The sequence below is a fragment of the Heliangelus exortis genome, chromosome 1, assembly GCF_036169615.1.
Source record: "Heliangelus exortis chromosome 1, bHelExo1.hap1, whole genome shotgun sequence".
Lineage (NCBI taxonomy): Eukaryota > Metazoa > Chordata > Aves > Apodiformes > Trochilidae > Heliangelus > Heliangelus exortis.
This window is the reverse complement of record NC_092422.1, coordinates 64,079,067-64,105,671: the sequence shown is the minus strand read 5'-3', so window position 1 is coordinate 64,105,671 and position 26,605 is coordinate 64,079,067. Positions and strand designations below refer to the sequence as shown.

Genomic DNA, 26,605 nt, shown 5'->3' with positions numbered 1-26,605 from the left:
ATCAGCCCACACGGATGGGTGCCTACAATGAATGTCTGTTATGAGGTCTGCAGCCATCTCCAAGTGTATGTAAGGTGGACCTGGTATATATTTTTATTAAGCCAATTATATCTTTGCTAAGGCAAATTATAAAGGGTTGGAGGGGTTTTTTCCTGAATAAAGAATTAGAAGGTTGGATATTTTTGACATGTTGTTTGTTATATGACTACTAGAAAATGCTGCTACATCAGTTGCCAGGAAGTAGAAAACACCGAGGTGCTCATATTTAACTGCAGTTGAATGCACAGCAGCCCTTTCCTCACTTGACATTGGCTGTATGGGCTGAGTGGGAGTTAGTATAGAAACTGGCAGTCCTAAGACCTCAGTACGAGGTCAGACAGGAGACAGTAACTTTAAAACGTGTATGTTGAACATAAGTAGTTTCATAGCAGCTCTAGATGAAGGGTGAGCTAGGTCCCTTCCAGCTAATGGAGCCGGTGAGTCAGTGAGCCCTGGGATAGTGACATCCCTCTGTGCTGGCCCTGGCAACCAGTGGCATGAGGCATCTGCAGGAGCAATTGATCAGAGTCAATCTGTAGGAGTAATGGGTGGTTCTCAGAGTTGAACAGTGACCAACATTTGTAACTTCTATGTGATATGTGTAGCCCCTGTTTTTAAAAATCAAGTGAAACACCTGGATTACCCAGGGTATGCTGTCAGACAGGCACTTCTTCAGGGTGGTCAGCCTACCTTCCTGTGCAGATAAACTTCTCACAGCACCATGTGGGCTGTGGTGATATCAAGCAGGCTCTTTCCAAGTCAAGATGACTTGCTAGGGCAGGTCTGTAGCCACAAGACAGGTTTATGATCAAGCCAGGAAGGAAAATCAGGGAGGCAAAATTAGGATCAGTAGGTTACAAAACAGGGCACGGGCTGAATTCAAGTTGAGGTGAGGTGAGGACCCAGGGCAAAGTTGCCAGCTGAAATGCTGCTCCTGAGCCAGCAGGCAGAAGGGTGCATGGGAGGGGAGAACAGATGAGGGTCCTCATAATGCAAGACCAGAGCTGACTCTCAATGCAGGCAACCAGAGCTCTGGGCGAGAGGGAGAAGAGGCTGTAGAGCCTGCCAGTGCAGTCAGGGCCCGTGCAGCAGCCACCCCAAAGCTGACTCTTCTCCAGGATGAGCAGACCAGCTCCCTCAGCTCTCCTTCTGTGTCCTTGTGCTGGAGCCCCTGACCATCTTGGTGGCCTCTGCTGGACTTACTGTGACGTGTCAGTGCCCTGAGACCACAAGCATGATAGGGAGGGAAATGATTGCTTCCTTCCCCACTGCTGGATAGGATTTTGCTAATGCAGCCAGTCCATGCAGCACATGGGGCTGTTCTGTCCCACTTGCAGGGCCTTGTCTTAATCAGTCATAACAAAGTTTGCCCTCTCTAGGGCCCCATATTTGGCATCATCTATGAATTTGCTAGGAGCACTCTGTGCCCTGGTCTGAATTGCTGCTGAAGCTGTGAAGCAGTAGTGGCTGCAGGATCTGCCACCAGCTGGACCCTGTGACACTGACTATCACACTTGGGGCCTGGCAAGTTTCTACCCTATTTTCTACCTATGTCTCCAGTTCATATCTCGCCCTGTGGATATGGTTCATATCTCGCCCAAAGGATACTTTGGCAAGCTGGGGCAAAGACTTTGCCAGATCAAGAAATACCATATCTTTTCCATGAAGCAGGTCATCTCACCCCTGGATGTAAACAGGTTGGCCGAGCAGTATTTACCCTGTTTAAATCCATGTTGGATGTTTGGAGTGTGGTTTCTGATTGCTACTGGGAGGACCTGTATCATAACTTCATGCTCTGTTAATGGCTTTGGATTGCATTTTCCTATCCATTTAACATGCTCCCAGCCAATAGTTTTTCTAATTATTTTGACATATTATTCTCAGTCCCAGAAGTTGTGCTCATCATAGATGCTGGTGGGAAAGGCATAGCTTGGATTGCAAGACCTAACCCAGATCTTCTTTTGGCCCCAGAGAATGATTGTCATACAGTCCTGCAGGCATCTACCCCTCTCTTTTTGTTGCCTTTCCACCCTCCCATTCCCAAAATAGTTCAATGCTAGGTCTATAAGGAATAAGTGCACCAAAATTTACTGAACTCGAAGACTGCTGTTTTCCCGAGTGTCACTCCTCTGCAAGCAGAAGCTGGGGAAATGAATTTTATGAAGTGCGAATATATATTTCATCCTGGTCCCTTCTCAATTTCTTTGTCTGTCTAAAATTGACATTGTACTTAACCAAACTTCGCAAATACACATGACAATAAAAATATGCTGGAGGTAGGCTTTATTTGCTGCTAAAACTTTTATTCAATTTCTGTTTGCTTATTTCTTTATCACTGGAAACATCCATCTCTATTCTATGTATTTATAGAAAAAATAAACACTCAGGAAAAGAATTACTACTACATGGAAAAATGTCAAGGAGCTTTGAAAGCTCATACTCAAGGAAGTATTTTGCTTTTTGATTTCTTAAGAGAATGACAGATTTGGCAGAAATGTGATTTAAGATCTGGAAGGCAGCAAATTATCAATGGCAAAGCGAGTCCTCATAACTTAGAGAAATGTGTAGATAGCAGAAAAAAATTACCAAGATTTTGGTAATATTCTCTTTGTAACATCCAAACCGTATTGCTTGTAAAGCAGTCAAGTGACTGGTGTCTTACTGAACATATATTTTTTTTAATACAAGGCCATAGCCTGAAAATTCTAAATCATGTAAACCATTCCTATACCTTTGCATCTGCACAAGTTTGCAGGATACATAAAACTGCTCTATGTCTTGGTTTTTTTCAGGGGTGTCACATGGGTGGTGGTAAGGAAATTATTCAGTGGAGATTACTAAGTCCATAATCCATGTTTCTTGTGATACTGGGCTTGTCCAACTGCCTCTTGTCCAACTGGAGTAGTCATCATGGGTGGTGCCAACATCTATTCTTTCACAGCTTTGCTTCTTAGCACCAGTGATATAAGATGCAAGCAGGAATCCCACCTGAAATAAAACACCGAAAGAACTAATACAGACTTAAAAAAGAGGAAAAAATCCAGTCTGATGTGTTCTGCTTTTACTGGTTTCGAAACCTTCTACTTATCAGGCCTCTGGGGAGGGAGTGGGAGGTGTTATTGGGGTGTCTCTAATTTAAGTAGGGCTCTGCAAGCAGCTTATGGTTATTCCTGGATCCACCAAAACATCAGAAATGTACCTGAGGTTATGTTTTCTCAGATATTTACAGCTTGATGAACATACACCATTAATCTGGCTCTGGACATTCCCTTCATTTACACTGAGCTAGGATAGAATAGAATAGAATAGAACAGAATAGAATAGAATCATATCCAATATCCTTGTAACTTCTCACTTATCCTTGAAAATTACTGCTCTTAAAAGAGAGTTAAAATATACTCATACATCATGTTATTTTTGTCTTACAGCTGCATATGTGCTACTCCAGAGGTACCTGAGGTGGCTGTGAAATGAGCCCACAGCAGCACAAGGGGGCTTGAAGCAGGCAGCTTTTTCCCATTGTGCAGCACAGTTGTGCAATTTGCTAAGCACAGACATCTCATCTCTGATGTCAATAGAGATACAAAGGGAACTGCTGGCTCCTTCAAGTAAACCACAGAGCTCTTTGGTAACCTGAATGTCTCTGGGACACTCACAGTCAGATAAGGAAATCTCAGCTTTTATATATAGGAGATTTCAAGTGTATAAATATTTGCTGCATGGTGGTGAACATTCAGCAAAGCTGCCATGCTAAGGAAGGACAGAAACAACACAGGACTGACAAAGTTTGTAAGTTTGTCTTTTGAGGGGTGAAGTAAGAGAGGATGAAAAACTAAGCAACAGTCTGCTAGAAATGTGTTTTTTGAGGAACACAGGAACTAGGTCAGTATGTTCTTGTTCTAAAGTTTGTCTTCTCTCCTGGAAAAAAACTGTGGCCTATATCTTACCTTTCAACTGTTGATCCTTTGTCCAGAACAGAAATTTCCTCTGTATTGTTTTCACCATCATAATAAGTATTTTTGTGCCTTGGGTTTCTCTGAGTTTCTGTTTCATTTTTCCACAGGTTTACATGAGTTTTTAAAACTAGAAACACTGAAACACCAAAATGAAGTAATTTCCCTGCTCCATTATGATGATATGTTTGGGGCCAGTTCTGTTCAATATCTTTATTGATGATTTAGATGTGGGGATTGAGTCCATCATCAGCAAATTTGCAGATGACACTAAGCTGGGGGGAAGTGTTGATCAGCTGGAAGGCAGGAGGGCTCTGCAGAGGGACCTGGACAGACTGGAGAGTTGGGCTGATTCCAACGGGATGAGGTTCAACAAGGCCAAGTGCCGGGTCCTGCGCTTTGGCCACAACAACCCCATGGGGAGCTCCAGGCTGGGCACAGAGTGGCTGAGAGCAGCCAGGCAGAAAGGGACCTGGGAGTCTGGATTGACAGGAAGCTGAACATGAGCCAGCAGTGTGCCCAGGTAGCCAAGAAGGCCAATGGCATCCTGGCCTGTATCAGGAACAGCGTGGCCAGCAGGTCCAGGGAAGGGATTCTGCCCCTGTACTCAGCGCTGGTGAGGCCACACCTCGAGTACTGTGTCCAGTTCTGGGCCCCTCAGTTTAGGAAGGATATCGAGGTCTGGAGCAGGTCCAAAGGAGGGCAACCAGGCTGGTGAAGGGACTTGAGCACAGATCCTATGAGGAGAGACTGAGGGAGCTGGGGCTGTTCAGCCTGGAGAAGAGGAGGCTCAGAGGAGACCTCATCACTCTCTACAACTCCCTGAAAGGAGGGTGTAGCCGGGGGGGGTTGGTCTCTTTTCCCAGGCAACTCTCAGCAAGACAAGAGGGCACGGTCTTAAGTTGTGCCAGGGGAGGTTTAAGTTGGACATTAGAAAGAGTTTCTTTACTGAGAGGGTGATCAAGCATTGGAATGGGCTGCCCAGGGAAGTAGTGGATTCTCCATCCCTGGAGATATTTAAAAAGAGACTGGATGTGGCACTCAGTGCCATGGTCTGGTAACTGCAGCGGTAGTGGATCAAGGGTTGGACTTGATGATCTCTGAGGTCCCTTCCAACCCAGCCAATTCTATGATTCTATGATTCTATGATTTTTATTTATGTAGTATTTGCTTATCAGGTCTTAGTGGAGTGTTAACAAGTACTTGCATTACATCAAATCTATTTCCATTGTTGCCCCCACCGTTCTCCAGTATTTTGGCAGCATGAGCTTCCTGATAGATGATGCTGGTTCAATGCACAGTTTCTTGCCAGCTTTCTAAATGAGTGTTTTATATTGACCCATAGGTCTTAGTCCCATCCAGGGATCTTTGCTGAAGCACTGACTCCTGTAATTAAAAACGAAAGTAAAGGTATTTTCTTAGTAACTTAAAATTAGAATTCTTTCACCTCTCTCTTTCTAATACAACCAGAATTATGACAAAATTTTGTATACCTCGCCTTTGGGAGGAAGCAGATGATCACCTACAGGGATATTATGCAGGCTCAGCAGCACAGTGTGTGTTCAGCACTTTGGAAACATGAAGGATTTGGGATTATCATGCCATGGAGAAATTTAGCTGCCTGGCAGAAGAGGATATTCACTGGATACTCAATGCAGTAGCATAAACCCTCTGTCTTTCAGTTCTGCACAAAGTACCAGAGTTTTTCGTTCTGTTTACACTGCTCTAGTAATCCATGCAGCCCTGGGAGGCACTTGCAGAAGTGAAAGAGAAAGGTTCCAGCTGTAAAAATCTTCAGTGACTAAGTAAAATCTGAGGGGAGGCTGCACCCCAGAGAATATGGGCTGCCAGGCATAGGAGCTGCATGGGGATACATCTGTCCTGCACCCTGTGCCCAATCATCCTTCAGGGGCCACCCCTCCCACTTGCAGGATGCACAGGGAGACCCAAGCACTCTATTAGAAGAGAGTTGAAAGGCAACTGAGGTTTTTGGGACGAGGGTGAGGAGGAAGTGCATCAAAGTCTCCTGTTTCCAGGCCCTGGAAAGCACATCCCCATATGCTTGGGGTGAGGCAGTGAGGAATGCCAGATTGACCCAGAAGAGTACATAGGGTGGTTCTTGAGAACGCAGAGCAGCCTGAAAATCAGGCAGCATTGTCACAGATGAAGACATTAATATATCTCACTACTTGCTGAATAAACACGAAGAAACTCTTACTGAGCTGGTGGGGTAATACTCTTGGTTGGATCACCAAGAGACACACAAATTAATTGTGTCTCATTTTATAAGATGACATCTCTCCTGCTCCAGTACATATCAGGCTGCAGCCATTCATGACTTGTGACTCCTTACTTCTGCTGGTGGTTCAAACTTGTGTCTTCTATAACATCTTGATAACTTGCTCTAAATCTTACACCTCAATATTTAATTCAGAAAAAAAAAAAAAAAAAAAAGTAGTGTTCAATGCCCTGTGCTGCTGTGGTCCCATCATGAATGCCCTTTATTTCCTGCCCATATTCTCTATACAAACTGCCTTTGCCACACCTGGACAGCTTTTCCATAGTCTCCTGAGACATTCTTTACACTCAGAAACTTGCACTTTCCAGGTGCAAGCTGTCTAAGTAATTGTGGCTGCCAACTTTAGGGTGAGTTGCACTCTGGAAGCACCTAGGGAGATAGGTTCACATATGGATGACAGCTATCTAAATTTAGGTGACCTAAATCCAGAACTACATGACAAATCTCATCATCCTTATTCAAGCAGAAATCTCATATGGCAAAAGCTGCAACCCTTGAGCCACCACTTGAGATGGCAGTACTGAAAGGAATGAGAAGAGCTTCTGCTCTGGGTGATGGTATCTTATCTACTCGTCCATTGCTCAGTTTCTGACATAGGACTGGAGTTTCAGGAAGTTTATTAGAGAAGGAAGAGCTACTTTCTGTTTGCTGGTATTCTGACACTGTGATGAAGTGTATTGGGCTGTGGTTTTGTGAGACTTGTCAGGTATTTTTTTCTTTGTGTAAACAGAACCTGTTGCCCTGTAGATGTTAGCATGGTGGCACATACATTCTTGGGAGTGGCATTTATCACATTTCCAAAGAGAAAGAAAACTACCCTATTTTTATCTGGGCTTCTCTCCAGCAACAGCTTATATTTCACACCCCATTCCTGGAGGGAGCTGTGGTGAGGGCTGAGCTAAAGACCCAGCTGTCAACCAGGTGTTTTGCAGGTGTTTGCCCCAGTCACATCCCAGCATCCTGGGCTGTATTCCTACTGCTCAAGGAAAGAGGGATGGCCCTCACGTATGTGGCACGGAGGGGCTTGTAGTCTTTGCCTTTGCCTCAGCATTTTTTTCTGCTGTGAGGGGGAGATGTTTCTGGCATTCACCTGCTTGCAAATAGAAGAACTACAAGGAGCCAGGTCTTTCCAATCACTAAAACTGCTTTTCATCTGGGGAAAATACCAATGCTAAGGATACCGGAGTCACGTTAGCCAGGGGTCATTTGACTGCAGTTGCCCAAGCCAGAGGGTCCTGAAGCCCCTTGCCTCCATTCACCGAGCTCTTTGCCTATCCCTGAGAGACCTCTTCCTCCCTTAGCTCCCCAACCACATTTCTGCACACACTGGTGAATCATATTACAACGGAACAGAAAGATGTTTTTACTGTGCTTAGACATATACTAGAAAAGCAAGCTTGGGGTTTAGACAGCACAGATTTAAACCAGTTGCTTTTATGGGCCAAGGAGCAGGAGCCCTCCTTGGACACACAGAATGTGGACGATCCTGAAATATGGGACAAAATCGGGTTCGGATTGTGGGATCTAGCAACGCGGTATGACAGAACTGCTGCCGAACTCCCTGGGAAGCCTTAAAAGGATGTGTAGGCTCTAAAACTTCTAACAACAAATGCTCCACAGTATCAGAAGCAGTCAAGCTGCCAAAGCCTGACGAGACCGCAGTTTCGAAATGGGGTGGTATCAGTCCCACCAACCCGTATCAGGTGCGGGATCGGCCTGTCCCCGAACCCTTCATGAAATTTTCAGACTGCTTGAAAGAGTGGCTTGAGAAACAAATAGGTAACACGTCAGCCCATGATATAATGTTTAAATAGCTCCCAGTTGAAAATACTAAGGCTGATTGCCAGGAAATTTTGAGGCCCTTACAAGACTGGAATCGTACTATAACTGAAATGATGAAAGACTGTCAGACTGAAAGACTATGGTATGTGAACTGTCCTGTTCACATACCATAATTCTCATTGCTGAGGCTCACAGATCTAAATTTTCAACAATTTTCAACAGCTCCCTGTTATGCCTGTGGAAAACAGGGTCATTTCAGACGAACATGTCCATCTTTTCAAATCAATAAAAAGGAGCCTGGACTATGCCCCTGCTGCAGAAAAGGAATGCATTTTGCCAATGTCTGCCGCTCAAAGTTTGATAAAAATGGTCACTCCTTTCCCTCCCCAGGGAAACCAGGGAAAGAGCCCTCAGGAGGCGCTTGCAGTGCAAGCTGATGCTGTGCTGGTACAGCCGGCAGCGCAGGGGTGGACCTGGCTGCCTCTCACACAGTCCATCTAAATAACACCGAGGTACAGACTGTCCCTGTTGGCATTTATGGACCTTTGGGGAGTGCTGTGAGCTCTCTTGTTGATCGGTCAGTCATCTGTTACTAGGTAAAGCCTCTTTGTGCTTCCTGGATTGATTGATTCTGATTTTACTGGTGAAATACATATTATGCTCTGGGCCGCTAACCCTCCTTGTACTGTGCTAGCAGGCCAAAAGATAGCACAACTCATATATTTTAGGGCTTGCCTGCCCAGAACAACCTCTAAAAGCGGGGCAGAAGGTAGTTTTGGGTGGAATGCCCCAGATTTATCGGTGGCAACAATTGTGTCACCAGAGGCCACTGTTACAACGTGGATTGCCTCACCCCTTGACTGCAGATACCTCAGTATCTTGATAGCGGTGGGGAAGTCACCGCAGTTGCCTCAGTCGAACGGGCCCCTTCCTGTCCCTTGGTCCAGCCTGATGTAGTGCTTGCTTGGGTCAGCAGTGCCACATCCCCTCAACAAAGTAAAGATCCACTTTTGATTTATGGACCTGAAGGGAGTACCACTACAGTCAAACCGTACATTTTGCCTTTACCTACCACCTTGGGGGGCAGAGACTGTCTTAAATAATGGGGTTTGAAACTGGGGGTGCATTTTTGATAGGGGCTGCTGGTAGGCAGCACACTCCAGCCCTTATGTGTATGACTGACCACCCGGTTTGGGTGAATAAGTGGCTACTATCAAAGGAGAAGCTACATCATCTCCAAACCTTGGTTTCTACATGCAGGGCACCTTGTCCCCTCTATGAGCCCCTGGAATACTCCGGTCCTTGTGATTCAAAAGAGAAGTGGGAAATGGAGGCTGTTACAGGACCTGCCCCCTGTGAATGTGGTAATAGAACCCATGGGGATGCTGCAACATGGTTTGGCCTCCCTGACAATGGTACCACAGGACTGGTCACTGGTAATCATAGACCTACAAAGCTTCTTTACAATTCCCTTGAATTCTCAGGATACTCCACATTCTGCCTTTTCCTTTCCCTCCATAAATGCGTCAGCCACTCATGGTTGATATCACTGGACAGTCCTGCCTCAAGGCATGTGCAGCAGTTCCACCATTTGTCAATGGTTTGTTGCCAAGGTACTTGCCCCAGTACAAGACCAGTTTCCAAGTAATCTCATTTACCACTATATGGACGATATCTTGATAGCAGCAAAAGAATGAAAACAAGTAGGTGATGTTCTTACAGCAGTTATTGCTCATCTACAAGCAGCGGGACATCGTGTAGCACCTGAAAGATTTCAGAATATGGCTCCATGGCAATATCTTGGTTGGAGGATACAAAATCAATCCATCACTCCGCAGGAAATGAAACTTGCAGCAAGTATGCAAACTCTCAATGACCCTCAGAGACTGCTAGGAGCTATTAACTGGATCAGACCTCTTTTAGGGATTACCATCGAAGATATGCATCCTCTGTTTTCAGTGTTAAAATGTGATCCAGACTTAGCATCACCCTGATCTTTGACCCATGAAGTGTGACAAGCTTTCAGTAAAATCTCTGCAGCAGATTCTACTTGACAAGCTCATCATGTTATTCAGGGAACACCTGCTTCACTCTGTTTTTTAATCATCATTCCAGCCTTTTGGGTTATTAGGAAAATGGGTTTTACAGAATAAAAATCCCTTAATTTTTCTGGAATGGGTCTTTTTACCACATCAGTTTGCAAAAGCTATTGTTACCAGACAGGGGTTCCTAGCCATGGTAATAGAGCAAGATCATTCCTGTTTATTGTTTTTGACAGGCTTTGACCCTGCCACTATTTTTCTCTCTTTTACACAGCAACAAATTGATTGGGTTTTACAGCCATCCCTTCTGTTCCAACTGGCACTGGCTGATTCTAATGGATGCCCTAGTGTTCATTTCACTCGTCACCAGTTTTTTTATTCCCTTGGTCATTTAGGGCTTGACTTAGATCTCAGTATCAGCTCTGTTCCACTACCACAGGCCTTAACTTTATTTACAGATGGCTCAGGCTGAACTGGAAAATCAGTCATTGTCTGGAGGGACATGCAGGGGCACTGGCAATATGATATTCCAACAGTGCCTGGCTCCCCCTAGACAGCAGAGCTGGAGGTGGTTGTGAGGTGTTTCAGATGCCTGTTGGGAGCCATTAATATTGTTACTGACTCTGCTTATCTAGCAGGTATTGTTACTAGGTTGGAAGGTGTTTATCTCGAGGAGGTTGTTGATCCCCATCTTTTTGCCTTCCTGAAGGAGCTTCGGTATTTGTTAAATCATCGCACTACTCCTTATTTTGTAGTTCATGTTCTTTCTCATATTAACCCCATTCTCATACTAGCCCTGTGGCAGAAGGCAATAAGATTGCTGACATTCTAGCAGCTGTGGTTCATGTACCAGATTTATTTCAACAAGCACACCTGTCTCATGAGTTTTATTGTCAGAGTGCCAGTGCACTCAAGTGTTCTTTCCACCTCTCTCAGGAGCAGGCTTGTCAAATTGTTGTGGTGTGTCCTGACTGTCAGCTCTTGCAGCCCTTACTGCATGTAGGCTCTAATCCACAAGGTTTAAACACCTTACAAATTTGGCAGATGGATGTCACACATATTACGGAATTTGGCCATCTAAAATATGTTCATGTTTCCACTGACACTTTTTCTTTGTGTTTGCTCATACTGGGGAAAAATCTTGTGATGTTAAGAGACATCTTCTACCTGCAGTTGCAGTTCTTGATGTTCCAGCACAAGTAAAAACAGATAACGGGCCAGCATAGAAGTCAAAACCCGTCCTTTGAGTTTTTTCAGCAATGGGGTATCACACATATCACTGGATTTCCTCAGTCCCTGACTGGGCAAGCTATTGTTGAATGAGTGCATGACATTTTAAAAGCCATCTTAACAAAACAAAAAAAAGGGAAGCCTGGGATACACCACCCAGAAATGCTTACAAAAAGGGCTCCATGTCTTAAACTTTTTAAACTGAGTGGAAAATTATGTGACCCCAATAGAAAAACACTCTGGAAAGATGCAAAGGATACAGCAATATACGCCTATATTAGAATTCAGGACCTTAATACTCATTTATGGGAAGGGCCATTCCCTTAATAACCTGGTGATGAGGGTATGTTTGTGTTTCCACATACTCTATACCTCACTGGATTTCAGCAAGATAATGTGAGACCGGCTTCACCTCCTGTCTTGTCATTATCACCTTCCTCACAGCAAAAGGACTGAGATTTCCTCTGTCCAGGAAGAGAATGTTTGGGTAACCTTGGCCAATGTAAGTGGCCAGGATGTTCTGTGCCTGTCATGGCCACACCAGCAAGCCCCTTCTGCTTTGGTACTTGATGTGGATTTGATGAGACAGGCAGCTTTGCAAGGTCATGCAGCCACTGATTTGTCTTCTCCATGGTCATGGACATGGCTGTGAGGATCTTTCTGGCTTCTGTGGTGTGAGCCTCTCTGATCATTCTGGATTGGTTCATAAAAGCATTCAAACCTTGAAGCACCTCACCCAAAACCTTGAGGTTGAAAATTGTTGGATCCCTTTTGCAGGGCTGTTGAGGGGAATCATTGTGTTGAGAGGTTTTGTTTTGCTGATTTTTGTTTGTCTTTTAGTTTGTATCCCAGGTGTGGTTAAACTTCTTGCAACTCTTATTTGCGATGCTGACGAGATTGCAAAACAAAGAAGGGGGAGATGTGGGAAGTGGTGAAGCTGATGTGAGCTGATGCGAAAGGAATGTATAAATGAAGCTACCTTGCTTAGCAAGGAGAGGATGGAAAATCACTGGAAAGCTGTAGAAAAATACAAAGAGAGGTCAGGGGGAAGACCCTGCAGAAGGACTAGATTATAAACAGGACCCTCAGGTAAATAAATTTTTGTCTCAGTTTGGAAAAGTGACCGAGTCTGTGTTTCAATGTGCCACAGTGACCCAAAACAACCTTCTTAAAACATTGCTTCTTTATCTAAAAGAAAAGCCAAGATTTGCTGGGAGAAGGGATACAGATGCCAAAGTGCCACTTAACATGCTAGGTGAGCTCTTTCAGTCCAGGCCTGCTACACCTGTGGTGACAGCATCACTGTTTTGCTTGCCTCCTTTGCTCATCCCTTGAACCATTGATGGCTAAACTGCGCTGTCACTCCCAGAGCCAATGTGGAGAGCTCCTCTGTGTGGTAAGCTGTGTAGCATCCTCATGAGTGCCTCCTTCATCATCTCTCACCATGTGTACTGAGAAGATGACGTCTACATTTTCCATTCTCTCCTTTGGCTGCATTTTCACAGAGCAACAGAAGCACAGGGTGAGGTTGGAGAGGACCTTGGGAGGTCTCTAGTCCAACCTGCTGCTCAAAGCAGTATCAGCTTGGAAGCCAGGTTGGGCTTCTCATACCCTTGCTCTGTCTTGTTATGAACATCCCTGATGATGGAGATTCCCCAGCCTCTCTGTGCAAACAGGGACAGTGCTTAACCCCCTCTATTTTTTTGTGAAAACCTCTTTCTTTTATCAAGTCAAAATTTACCTTGTTGCAACATATGACTGTTGCCTCTGACACCCTTTCTGTGCACCTCCAAGGAAAGTATGACTCCATCTTTTTTATAAGCTCCATGGAGGTAGATGAAAATGTTCCCCAGAAGTCTTGTCTTCTCCAGGCTGAGCAGATCTAGGTTCACCGTCCTCTGCTTATAAACCTTGTGGTACACCTTGATGGCTTGCGCTGGCCTACAGCATGTTAGGATCTGTTTTGTACTGGGGAGCCCAAAACTCAGTACTAGTGTTAAGCAGATGGGAAGCATCACCCTGGACCTGCTGGTGATGTGTTTTCTTACACAGTCCAGGAGGCTGTTGGCCACCTTTGCTGCAACAGTCCACTCATGGTCAACTTGCCCACGAGGACCCCCAGTGCTTTCTCTGCAGACCTGCTTTCAAACTGTCTACTCCCCAGCATGTACTGGTTCCTGGGGCTTTTCTGTCCTAGGTGTGGGACCTAGCACTGCCTGTAGTGGATTTCCATGAGATTCTTGTCCAGTTTGCCTGCATTTCTCTGACCAGCACTCCTGTCCCAACAGTCCCTGCTGGGGGGGACCTTGCTAGGATTGCTGTCTCTCCATAGCCCATGTTGGTGATGAGGACAGTAAGCAAGTACTGACTACAGGATCAGTTCCTGAGGGATTCCCCTGGCCACCTGCGAGATACTGGGCTGTTAGCCATCAGCCTATGGCCACAACAGCCCAGCCAGCTCTTCAGTATCCATATAGAGCAACCCAACAGTCCTGCTAATTAAATAGTTTGGGTATGTAATACCCATGACCTCTACCTGTACATATAGACAGGGCCATAATGATCCAGTCAATAAATAGCACTGGTGAACTGTCAGTTCATTGATCACAGCAGTCACATGGAAGAGACAATTATGCTTTACCAAGAAGCCAGACTGCAAGGCACTGGATTAGATCAGGTACCAGTTACTCTTTAATCCTTTGCATCTGCCAAAACAAAACTCTGATGGACTCTGTCTGGTCCTTGATCTGAATCAACTGAGATGTGGTTGAACAAGCAGGGAATTAATAAAATAAAACCTGATTTAAAGGTCAGACATGGGGCCAATTTTCTCCATGCCTGCCCTGCAACAAGAAACCTTTCCAATTGTTGGATATATTTCTGGAAGGCCAAGAGCTACAGCAGGGTGGCTCATGGGGTTAAGGCATGAAAGAGTCTCTGGTTAGCTGCATCCTTGTTGTGTGGGTTTTTTCACGCTCTTCAGCTTTTTTCCTCTATTGCTAATTAGTTCAATAAGGGTAGGATAAGAAGTGAATGATCCTAATTATGCCTTGGGGGGACAAACTAATCTCATACAAGGTCCCCAAAGCAATTAACCTCACTTATGCTGTGGGAAGTTACCCAGCCTGTGGCAGGGAGGTGGGATGCTCTGGGTAGTGAGGGTTGCACCATGGGCAAGTGGGAAAATGGAGGGGCTTGTAGATGCCTGAGGCATGTCAGGAACTGGCAAAACTCCATGGATGATTGGAGCAGCCTAGAAGGGGTGTGCTGTACCTGAGCTGTAATGAAGCTAGGATGTGGGACTAAAAAACTGAAGAGCCATGGAGGGATCAGCCCATACCTTCTGTAGGTTAACAAGGGAATGAGAGAGAAAATTTACTGTCTTGAGCTCCTTGAGTGTTTTGCACCTGTTTTTGCCCTATATCAGTACTTTTTTCATAGTTTTTAATCATTAATGGAAGTTCTCTTTCAGCATGGGCAACACCCACGGTTTAATAGCTCTTGTCCACCATGAATTTCCCAACCACAGATTTTGAGAGAAACTTGTGTAGGACAGCATCTTGAGTTAGTGCATTGAGTTAGGTATTTTGAAAGCTGGGGTGGGGGGCAACAGGGATGGCTTCTGCGAGAAGCTGCTGAAAGCTCCCCTCCAATTCTGGCCCCGCCTGTGCCCAGGGGGAAGCAGATACGGGAAGCTGGATGTGCCTCTGTGAGTAACATATTCAAGAAGGGAAAAGTAAAACTACAAAAAACCAAACCAAACCAATCAAACAAAAAAACTCAACAAAACCCAAAAACTAAAACAAACAAACAAACAAAACCCCAAAACATAAAGCAAACCACCAAACCCAAAACAAACCTGTAGGGCAGGGGAGAGGAGGTGAGAGCAATGCCAGAGTGAAGACACCAAGGTCAGTGAGAAAGCAGAGGGAAAGGTGCCCGAGCAGAGATTTCCCCTCAGCCTGTGGTGAGATGGCGGCTGTGCCCCTGCAGCCCATGGAGGAGCGCGGTGGAGCAGTCCCTGAGGGACCCCAGTGGGGTAAATGTGGATTTGTAGCCCCTGAAGTGTCACAGGTGGGCAGACGTGGAGCTGCAGCCTGTGCAGGATTGCAGAGGGTCAGACGTGGATCTGCAGCGGTGCAGGAGGTGTCAGAGGAGGTGACTGCTCCCGCAGCAGCCGTGACTCTGTGTGCAGCCCAGGCGGGAGCAGTCTGTGCCTGAGGGACTGCACCTGTGGGAGGGACTCATGTCGGAGGGGTTCCTGAAGGACTCTCTGCCGTGAGAGGGACCCCGTGTTGGAGCAGGGGAAGGCTGTGAGGAGTCCTCCCCCTGAGGAGGAAGGAGCGGCAGAAACAGCGTGTGGGAAACTGACCCTAAACCCCCCCTGCCCCTCCCCGGTGCCCTGAGGGGGAGGCGGCCGTGAAGGGATCCGGGAACGGGGAGAGGAGAGGGGTGGAGGGGGGAAGGTATTAAGATCTGGTTGTGTATTCTCTTTCTCCTGGTACATTAGGTTTTTTTTTCTCCCCACATTGAGTCTGTTTTGTTTGGCACAGTACTGTAATTAGAGAATGAAAACCTCCCTGTCCTTGTCTCTATTAAGGAGCCTTTGGGTGGATTCTCTCCTCCCTGTCCCACAGTGGGATGGGGGCACAAGCCCCCGGCTGGGGCTCAACTGGGACAGGAGGGTTTGTGCAGCTTCACTTGAAGTGCCTCACCAGTCTGACCACAAGCTGCTGATAACCAGTGTTTTTTCTTTTTATCTTAAGGCCCCTCACATATGAGGGCACTTCAGATTGCTGCTGGAAGCCTTATCAAGCTCGTGATATGGCACAACCATGGTTTCACTCGTGGCCACTTACCCCCTGAGATAAGGACTTTGTCTGGCCTGAGGTGGATTTTACCTGCTAAGCCAAGCTGCCAGAGCCCTTCTGACTGTGTCTGGCTGCTGTTGTTCCCCAGGTGCTTGTGAAGACATCATTCAGTCCTTTATTCTAGCATCTTCCTCAGTGTTGTAGTCAGGTGTCATCTTCCAGGATTATCCATCCCTGGAAACATTCAAGGCCAGGTTGAATGGGGCTTAAGGAAACCTGGTCCAGTGGAAGCTGTCCCTGCTCACTGCAGGGGAGTTGGATTATATGACCTTTGAAGGTCCCTTTCAACCCAAACCATTCTGTGATTCCCTGTATCTTTATTTCCCCCCTGATTTTGCTTTTTTCTTTCCTTACATGTGCTTTTGCTTTTTCTGATATGTTACTTGATATTAGATCATTTACTTTTGCAAGCTGCCTGTGTTTTTAACAGGCCACAGATCCAAAGAGTGACCAAGAATGTATTGCAGCAGTCCTGGGCACACCAGTGATATTGACACAGGTTACCAGGGAACATAGACAAGGGAAACCTAAAAGGAGGTTGTGGTGAAGGGGGGGATTGATCTCTTCTCCCACCAGGAACTGGCCTCAAGTTGAATCACAGGAAGTTCGGATTGGATATTAGGAAAAATTTCTTTACTGAAAGAGTGGTCAGGCATTAGAACAAGCTGCCCATTGAAGTGTAGGAGTCACCATCACTAGAGGCATTAAAAAAACACATGTGAATGTGGCACTTCAGGACATTGTTTAGTTGACATGGTGATGCTGGGTTGGTGGTTGGACTTGATTTTAGAGGTCTGTTCCAACCTTAGTGATTCTATGGTTCTACAATTCTATAAGCAACCTCATCGCACTGTTTGACAGGAAAGTTCTTGCTCAAATATTAAGGCAGTGTGCCAGCTTGAACTTTCCTTAATTATTTACTCCTTCCTGACATTTTTTCAAGCAATTGTATTTCAACACATTTTCCACAGATATTTCCCTAACTTACCACAAAGTGTCAATGCCCTTAAATAATATTTGCAACAAAATATGGAATAACTGTAATCATGACTTTAAAAATAAATAATCCTTCATAGTAATGCTACACAAGGCAGCACACAGATCTACAGACCCTTGGGTCTTGCTACCAGAATGTGAAGCAGCAGCTTCATTGGTAATGCATGCAGAAATTGGACTCCTGAGAAGCTTAAAAATCCCCAGGGATGGCAACAGCAGTATTGGTGACAGACAGCCTGCTTGGCAGCAATTAAGGGTGACATGAAGGGAACCAAAGAAAGCTCCATTTTTGTTCATCCTCCAAACTCAAAAAACAAACTTTATGCACAGATGCATCAATGAGACTCCCTGCTCCATTTGGCATTTATACTGATCTGCCAAGAAAATGCGTTCAGAGGTTTTACATAAGCAGTCTGTGTAACAGAGAGGTTTATATAACATAATGCAGCAAAGACTTCAACTTATGAATTTTACATGTTATTTCAAGTAGAGGGGATCAAACCATGTGATATGTTTCACAAGTTTGTATTACAAAGTAGTGATTTTACTAAAATTATCCAAATATGGTGCAGAATTCACTGAGGACTAAATAATATATAGTTTAAGACCTCCAGCTGCTCAGCACTGAACTGTTTTCTGTAGTCTTAAAAAAATAATCAGTAACATTAGAAGCATCCTGAAGCTCCCTCTGGTCTCCAAAGGTAAGGAAGTGAGTTTGCTTGCAAATGCTTTAATCACTCACAGTCCTTGCCTTGTCAGTAAGCAGGTAAGTGATGGCAAGACAAGGAGCACAGCATTAAAACTGCTCCACTCTCAGAAACTGCCTCCAAACCATCTCTCACTCTGCCTGCATCAACCCTGCCTGACAGGCCCCCAGCACAGCCCTGGGCAGGGGCCACCAGGCACATTCTGCATTGGCAAGGGTGACAGCCAGCAGAAAGTTGCCCTGATGCTCCCAAAATGGTTATTCAAAAGGCTAAATGTGAATGTCCTTATTGCTCTGTTCACAGGTTCTGGGGGCAGAAGCTGTGCCTGGGCTGCCTCATGCCCTGCTTCCGAGTCCAGCTCTTCCCACCCACCCCAGGCTGCAGCACTATTTTCCTCTCCTTGTGCTCAAACTGAGTTTGAGAGTCATTCCAAGACTACCAAATTAAGTTACCTATTTAATTTGCTGCCCATCGGGTGATTAAACAAACAAACAAACAAACAAAACAAAAACAAGGATTGGGATTCAACATTTATCTTTATTTTCTCTCTTATTTTCAGAATTATTCTCAATCAACCTAATTTTGCACCCAGACCCATCTATATTGAGGAACACTTTCAAGCAGAGCTTATAAACCCAGAGCTAATTCTCTCCTAATTTGAAGCTGGGATTCCTGGCAGAGGGACAGATGCTGAAAGCTTTTAAACTTGGAGGAAACCCAGCATAAATGTGCCAAAACTAAAGCAGGAAAGGCTGAGGGGGTATTTTACCAACACTATCCTTGTGATACAGCTCCTGAGGAGGGTACTCAAGGGGCTGGTTCCTGCTGGGAGGGCTGCTCTCTGATGGAAAGGTGTGTTTGCATGACTGCTATGGCACACGTAGTACTTCCCTTCTAGAGGTTTTCCCATTGTGTGAGGCTTCTTTTCACATTAAAGATGTCTCCAGTCCTACCATAGCCATGGACTCCATAGCTTGGGAGCCTAATAGAAGTGTTTTTAGCGCTGCCCTCCACAAGGCTGACCATGGGAACAAACATACAGCAATCAGAGGCTGGTGGAGAAGTGTCTTCATTGCCCAGCAGTTAGCACCACCAAGAGAAAGGAAGATTTCAGCTCAGAGGCTTCTCTCCCTTATTGGCTGGGGAAAGGGAGAAGGAAAGGAACATGAGAAGAGCACAAGCAGTGCCCAAGAAGAGATGCTTGTGTGCCCACACCTGAGCGATGCACAAAAAGCCCTGGGTTCATCTCCGAACAGGAATTAAGCATTGTTCGTAATTAAGCATTGCTAATTTGCCTGTCTGCCGGTCAAAGTACCTGCGCTTCTGGTTTGTCATCCCCGATGTTCCCCTGGAGGGCAGCACTGAGCTCGCCCGTAGGTGAGTGGGGAGCTGGGGTGTGCCTTGGCGGGCATTGCCACCGGCACCAATCCTGCCAGGAACCCTCGGGAATTGCTCTGGGTATTACAATCACTACTGGGATAGCCTATGTAGGGGAGAGGCTCGGTGGTGGGGTGGGATTATGAACTAGAACCCGTGACTCTTGAAGTATTGGGCTCTGCTGATGACGCTGTCGGCGTAGTAGCTGTCTCTGCCACACGGGTCGTCCACGTAGGCAATGCGGTTCCCCATTTTAGCACGGTAGGTACAGATTCCCCCTGAAAAAATATGTAAAAAGGAATTGTTTGGGGGCTTATAAGTACGATATTTTAAAGTAAAAAAAATCCTAGCCGAAAGGGCCATGCATCTCACCAAACCTACACTATGTCTTGGGAAATTGCTGATTGTGCTTTACTGGGGAAAAAAGAAAAAAAAAAAACCAAAAAACAAAACAAAACAAAACAAAAAAAAAAAAAAAAAAAAAAAAAAAAAAAAAAAAAAAAAAAAAAACTATTTTGCAGAATCCTTATTTCTGTAATGAAGTAATTCATCACTCTCCCCAAATTCATGTGGGGATGGCATGCCAGAAAAGGGTGCCATCTAAAAAGGCAAGGATGGGAAAGCAAGAAATAATGTAGGGTGAACAAACCAGCATGCAGATAACATGGACTACAACCAAACCTAGATCCCAAGCTCCCTTGATACAATCAAGAGCCTGCTACAATAAGCCTGCTGTGTTGCAGTGCCTCAGTTTTTGCCTTCACCAGTGACTTTTGTTTAGTTTGTTTCTGCCTTATTTCACAGAATCACAGAATTGTTATGGTTGGAAAAGACCTCTAAGGTCACTGCATCATCAACATCCCACCCCCTAAGAAAATATATTTATCTGTATCTAAATCACCATCCCCCATAGAGCACATCCTGAAGCACCTTATCTACATGGTTCTAAATACTTCCAGGGAGGGTGACTCCACCACCTCCCTGGGCAATTTATCCACCTGACAGCCATTTCACAGATAGGACTAACTGATAAGAGGATAACACGAGACCTATTCGTATTGACAGTGCACAATGCTTCTTCCAAGGTACTTAAAGAGGTCCTGGATCTGGCTATTGACTAGCAGTGACCCAGTTGTTCAATGCAGTGGCTTTCCGTGGGCTTTTGTCACTGAAGTCAAGGGACAACCTGCCATGGCTGTGCCCGACACAGTTTGCCAAGTGCCTCCATGCTCTTTCAGCAACTCCCAGGCTGGGGCTGTTTTCCTGCTGCTTCCTACTGCAGCAAAGCAGCCAAGGAGCTTGGTACAGTCCTTTTGCAGGAGAAACATGGAGGCCCCGTGGATGGTGCTTTGAGCTGGGAGGCTGCGTTTGTGTGCTGATCTCTTGCCTGCCTGCTGTTTTGGGACTGCCTCTCTTCAACTATAAAATTGTGTGGGCTTTCTGTATACTTGTTGTTTTTGCAGCAGATGCTGTAAAATCTACCAGACTGATGTTCTTTTTCCCTTGGAAAGTGACACCAACAGATGCATAGCACCTCCATCATGTCCCTTTGTAGTACATAGCCCATCACATACCTCTCAGCTGCCTGTCCCAGGTCCAGGTGGGATGTCTTGCCCGTACTTCATTAATTGCAAGAACCAGGATAGTTGAGCACTGATTTATGTGTTCTTCACTGTCCCACACTCCAAAAGGGTGTTGCTGCCGGCCAAGCTAGAAAAGTCAAGCAAGAAAACAAGTTTCCCTTTGTTGACAAACACTGATGCAGCTTCTCCCTCTTTGTACTCCTGGGCTGTGATTCATGGAAGCGACCTTATTCAGGATAACACTTAAGCACAACCCCTGGCTGCAGAGAGGATGTTTTTAAGTGCTGTCTCGAACACAGAACAGTCACTTGCTAAGATAAAGCCTTGGGATATACACTCCATTGCTATTTTGTTACTCATGCCCATCTCTCTGGTGTACCTGCATCAGGCCAAACTTGCGCCGATCCTGGTCCCAGCCGTTGTTCAGGAGCAGACCCACTCGGCTCTCCTGAGAGATGATGGCAGCAATGAGTGCAGGGTCCAAGCACAGGTTTGTGGCTACTCTCTTAATTGGGACCTCATATTTCCTCAGGCGTATGATGTCTACCTCAGCAGTCCTCCGTATCGTGGCAAGTCCTGCAGAGTAGGAAAAGCAAGACTTACACACCCTCCTGTCCAAACCCCTTGCTTATTTCTTGAGTGTGTGTATCAGAGGAGTAACTCCAGTTTTGAAGAAAATGGAGCCACAGTGTTCTGGGCAGTGATGCTTGAGGAACAAGCACAGCCTCATCGGTTCTGGCAGTGCTGTGGCAGTACATGAGGATGATGAAGGAAAGAGGGCAGGTTCTCAGGAGGTGAGACTGTGTGTTCATCGTCCTGTTTTGCTGCTGCACTGCTGGAAATGGGGTTCTGGAGTCAGGAAAGTAAAATTTCAAATTGCATTAGAAAAAAGTGAGAGGTGTATTACCACTGACCAGTCAAACTGCAGTAACACCTAAGTTGTCCCTCTGTGTAGAGAAAGGTGCAGGTTTTTGGAAGTAATTTTGGAACAGTTTGAAAAAAAGGAAGTGGATTTGGATCCATGACTGGATACCTGCAGTCAAGTTTTTCAAGGTACCAAGCTGACAGGCCCTGGGATTTTGTGAGGATACTGATTCTAAAGTCCTGGCTGATGAAGAAACCATTTTGATTGAAAAGGGTTTGCACCATTTCCCTTTTCTGAGGCTGAGGATCCTGACTGTGGGACTACTTTCCACTGCTTCCCACCAGTCCTGGAGGCTTCACAGCACCTGCCATTTTGGGGGAGAAGGTGTTGCTTTCCACTTTAGCTAATTTAATAGGTACCACATTTAATTTGGCAATAAAGAAAGGCAAAGCATCTGTCTGTCAGGTACAAACAGGTTGACAAATCAAGCAATGAATGATACCTACCACAGTCCGGGGCTCTTATAGCTTTACAGGAGATTGTGGGGGCTTGAAGAGTACTTATATCACCATAGCAACTGTAACTCATGGATGGAGCTGGAAAATTAAACAGAGGTGTTTAAACACATAAGATCTCAGGGCAATATTGTACAGCATGTTGGGAGTGAGTACAAATGAGGGATTAAGCAGACCTGTAACCCCCATCACTTTGTGTTGGCCACTCTTCTATCATTGCCACTGGCCACCATCAGTAACATTATCAAAGAAAGCTAAAGATCAGAAATCTGTTTTCTAATTCAATAGGTTAAAGCACATGAAACTAATTACATGAAGAGGTTTCTGCCCTGTTAGGTCTAAAGGCTGGCTTGGGAGAGGGGAGCAACAGCATCTGCATTTATTTCAGAGAGTTCTTCAATGTCCCTGACAACCCAGATGGCTGGGAAAGGCTCCTGTATCCCTCCATAACTTGGTGAGGAATTAATTCAAGAGAGTGCTTGCTTCAGCCTGGGCAAATTACCCTGCTCCCTTGGCACCTGAGGGATGAACATCCTCTCCCAAATAGTCTGCGAGATTTGTGAGACCATTTCTGAGCAGTCAGAGAATGTTAATGATCAGAAAATGTTAGCTGGGAAAATCAAATATATTTGTGACTGCCTTTTGGTGTCAGTCTGCACACCAGAGGTGCTGGTTCAAAGGATGCAGGTGGGGGGGGCAAGCAGCCTCAAATGGACATTCAGCCACACGGGGTTTTACAGCACCCTGCTGAAATGGGGGATTGCACCTTTCTTCCATACAGTCCTTCTGCATAGTGATCTTGGGGTGTGTTTGACAACAAAACTGACCCAAACCCTGTCTTACCAACAAGGGCCATGAGGCCCAGCAAGAGCAGTGTGGGGATCATGGCGGTGGCTCTCATCAGCTTCCCCAGGAGACCTGGAAACACAGCAGTTTACAAAACATGAAGGAATCAGTCAGTGCTGATTTTCAACAACCCTGTAGCAAGGTTTGTGTGACAAAAGCTCCCACCCTGAGATTCTGGACTTGTTTTTGGAATGGTTTTGGAATGGTTTTGGCTGAAGGTGGGTTGGGGAGCAGAGGCATGGGCTCCACAGCACAGGATGCAGCCACAGGAAAGTGGTGAGGAGAGAAGCAAATGATAGGACCCTCATCTGTGCTGTTTTCTCCTTGTTTGGGGGATACAGGCTTCTCCTGTGGCTGAATGAGTCCTCCATCTCATGTGCCACTACACCATCACATTGAGACATAAGGGCTGAGTCTGGGGACAAGGGAGGTCCCTGCTGTCAGCCTGAGCTGGGAATTTCTCATCCCCTGTTGCATCATATCCCTTGCTCTCATGGCCCCTCTTGAATACCTGTAGCATGGCTTTATGATGAGAAGGTACAGTACCTTGGCTTTAATTCTATAGGTGTTTGAAGCCTGATGTGCTACAGAGTGCATGCATCCTTTGTCTTTCTGTTCAAATAACAATGAGATTTATCCTTGCCATTTGGAAAAATAAATTTTCAAAAATCAAGCCATATGACCCTCTCTGATAAAAGCAGGCAAGGCAGAGATTTTGCTGGTGAAACAACACTTCTGCATTAATTTCTGTGTGTGATAATGACAGATAGTCACTTTAGTAGTGATGTGTCTGTTGTTTATTTATAAAATCCCCAAATGACATCAGATAGTACCTATCAACCGGAAAAAACATTGGCTGTACTGTCCTAGATGGTGAGTGCATTTAAATTGAACAATTTTTATGGCTTACAAATGTTTCTTTGTTCCTAAGAGGGTTTTGAATACAAAAGGCACCACCAGTCTGTAGGCAATTATGAAGAAATGCTATTAACACTTTAAAATACCTTATTTGTTATAACAACGTTGACCTTTTCTCTAGTCTGTATTTCCACTGGAAAACGAATTGCATGGATTCACAAACACTGGTGTCATTGGAAAGACAACTGCCCTTGTCCTGACTGTGCTTATTTAGAGTAGCAAACACCACCCCACCACCATCCCATTGGATCTGGGTACACACAGTAGCTCAGTCTGAGCTCCAAAAGTGAGTAATTGTAATGCTGGATCAATACAGCTTAACCTAACACCTATTCATTCAGTAGCAAATCCATTCAGGGCTCCAGCAGAAGCTACAGGCTGTAGATGTTTCCACATAGAGAAAATTGTCATATTACAAACTTCTAAGTTTTCAGCCTTTTTTTTCCCCCTCCCACTGCAAAAACTGCCACAGGCCTTAAGAAGAAAGAGCATAACAATCACAATATTGACAAACAGCTAAATCAAAGCAAAATGAAGGCTTCTGGCTCTGAATAAATATTCTATGAGTTAATTCAGACTCACCTGTCTTCAATCAGCCTTTCTTTGAGGCAGGTCACTTGATGACTTTTATATATATGTGTGTGAAAAGGTACCCGCCCTACAGGCTTTGGTATGTTAATTCCTACCTAGTGTGATGACATTTGTTTTAAAGTACTGTAAGTAATATATATTAAGAGCTTAGAACTCTTATGATTCCTTTCATCCAAAGATTTTCTCAAGTGGTGGTTGGTAAGACTCCGGACAGTTCTGTGAAAGGAAATAAATACTGGTTTTCATCCATCAATAAGAACACTGATGCACAATAAAAGATCTGCAGAAAGCATTGAAGTGAATCAGTGGCAGAGGCCAGGAAAAATCAGGTCCCTGTCCAGTGCTCACCTCGGATCAGCCAAGACATGGTTCTGGAAAGGTTTTTGTCTTGTTTCCTTGGTAATTTCAAATTGGCAAGCTTTTAGTTTGGTATCATACTTTCATATGAATATGAAAAAGACAATTAAAGAAAAGCATCTTACTGTTTCATTGCTAGCAGCAAGCCTAATTCAGGAGGGTGACTTGAAAACTTTGTGAACAGAGGCAGGGTTAGACTTTCAGATTTGGAGAGACAGGATGCTGCAGCTGACATGAGGAGGAAGAGAACAGGCCTCTCAGCAGCTGAAGTCTGTGGGGGTATGCAGAGGGTCTCTGAAAACCTGTGCCAGGGACACCTCTCACTTGTGTAAAACATTGGAGTTACTTGGACATGGAAAGATGACCTGGGAGGCCAATCCCTTCAATTCTCTTCCCTTCTCCACATTTTTCTCTTCTCAAGACTCTGCCCATCACACATGGAGGCTAGGAAAGCAAAATTTTCACCCAGTAGCTTTCTCTTCGTTATTTAATATATCAGGAATCCATCTGTTTCTATCAATCTCTTTTGGGCTTCAGATGTGGTGAGTACACTGTTTTGACCAGATGCTAATTACTGGGTTCAAAACCAAGCTATGGCTATTAGTCTGTAAAGGCCAGGAAATGATCAAGTGGTCCTCGTCACCTTAAAATCAATAAACACAAATATAATGGGCTGCAATCCTGAGTTAGTAAGGAGAAGAGAAGCTTCAATTGAGAACTTAGCCCTTTTGTTATAGGAGATTGAGATATGAGTTAAGGTGTGTCTTAATTATAAAATTAATACATTTGGGTGAAACACGGAAGTAACAGACATCTTCATAAGGTTTAAAACAAGGCTAGGCATTCATTCTTCATGTACAAACCTGGTATCTTATTTGGTACCTCAGCCTAGGCTATCACTTAATTCTTTTGTGGAGTTTAACATTTTAAATGGTAACAGGTGATGTTTGACATAATGCAAGCTAAGAATCTATGTGGCATCTTTGAAAATAACAGGTAGAAAATGGAGACATCACATGCACTGGTTTTAATCCTTTCAACAGTGAATAACAAATTAAGAAATGTTGGAGGGAAGGCAAGCCAGAAGAAATGATGAGGGATAAGGTCAGAGTGCAGAACTTGATGGCAACAAACACATTTGTCTTATACAGAACTAGATAACCTTTATTATAAAGAGATTTTTTACCCTCAGTTAAATGAAAATAATTTAGCATTAATATCCTTTTACATTAACAACCTTTTTTAAGAACAGTATCAAGTTACTGATAATAAAATAGTGTTCCTCTGTCACTGAACCTGTGTTCATGCTGATGGCTCGGGACCTTTTTTTGAAAAGTAGCCTGTGGCTTTAGGTAAGATTTCTTTCCTAATGTGTTGGCCACTTGCTTCGTGGTCCTTCAGATAAAATTTTGAATTTAAATACTCTTTGTCTTTGCTATTTTCTTTCTCATTTAATACCCATGTAGTCGCAGGTTTTCTGCATTTCACAGTAGAGTCGCATGAATTCTTAATGCCTGCTCTGCATGGCATTGCTCTTGATTTACTCATTGAATAGTGGTGGATGTTGTAAGTACAATTATTTTTATCTGTGCTGCTGTATGCTCTTGGGCTCCTAGGGCAGATTCCTTTTATTC

At 44.8% G+C, this 26,605-nt stretch overlaps 1 protein-coding gene across 1 annotated transcript; it reads right to left on the bottom strand.

The window, feature by feature from the left end:
* Positions 1-18,436: 18,436 nt before the first annotated feature.
* On the bottom strand, positions 18,437-23,207 carry LOC139797232 (lysozyme g-like). The gene is made up of 5 exons (XM_071746218.1): positions 23,103-23,207; positions 22,251-22,340; positions 21,259-21,455; positions 20,871-21,006; positions 18,437-19,574 (listed from the first exon to the last, which is right to left on the bottom strand). Exons 1-5 carry the CDS (start codon positions 23,158-23,160, stop codon positions 19,444-19,446), a joined length of 612 nt encoding a protein of 203 aa, XP_071602319.1. The 5' UTR covers positions 23,161-23,207; the 3' UTR covers positions 18,437-19,443.
* Positions 23,208-26,605: the final 3,398 nt, after the last annotated feature.

Excerpts from the sequence above, each read along its gene's own strand:
- LOC139797232 (XM_071746218.1), bottom strand. The coding sequence starts at position 23,160 with ATGAGAGCCACCGCCATGATCCCCACACTGCTCTTGCTGGGCCTCATG. Across the intron at positions 21,456-22,250 it reads TATAAGAGCCCCGGACTGTG|GACTTGCCACGATACGGAGG; the intron begins GTAGGTATCATT and ends CCTACTCTGCAG. Across the intron at positions 21,007-21,258 it reads GCAAGTTTGGCCTGATGCAG|CTTGGCCGGCAGCAACACCC; the intron begins GTACACCAGAGA and ends TGACTTTTCTAG.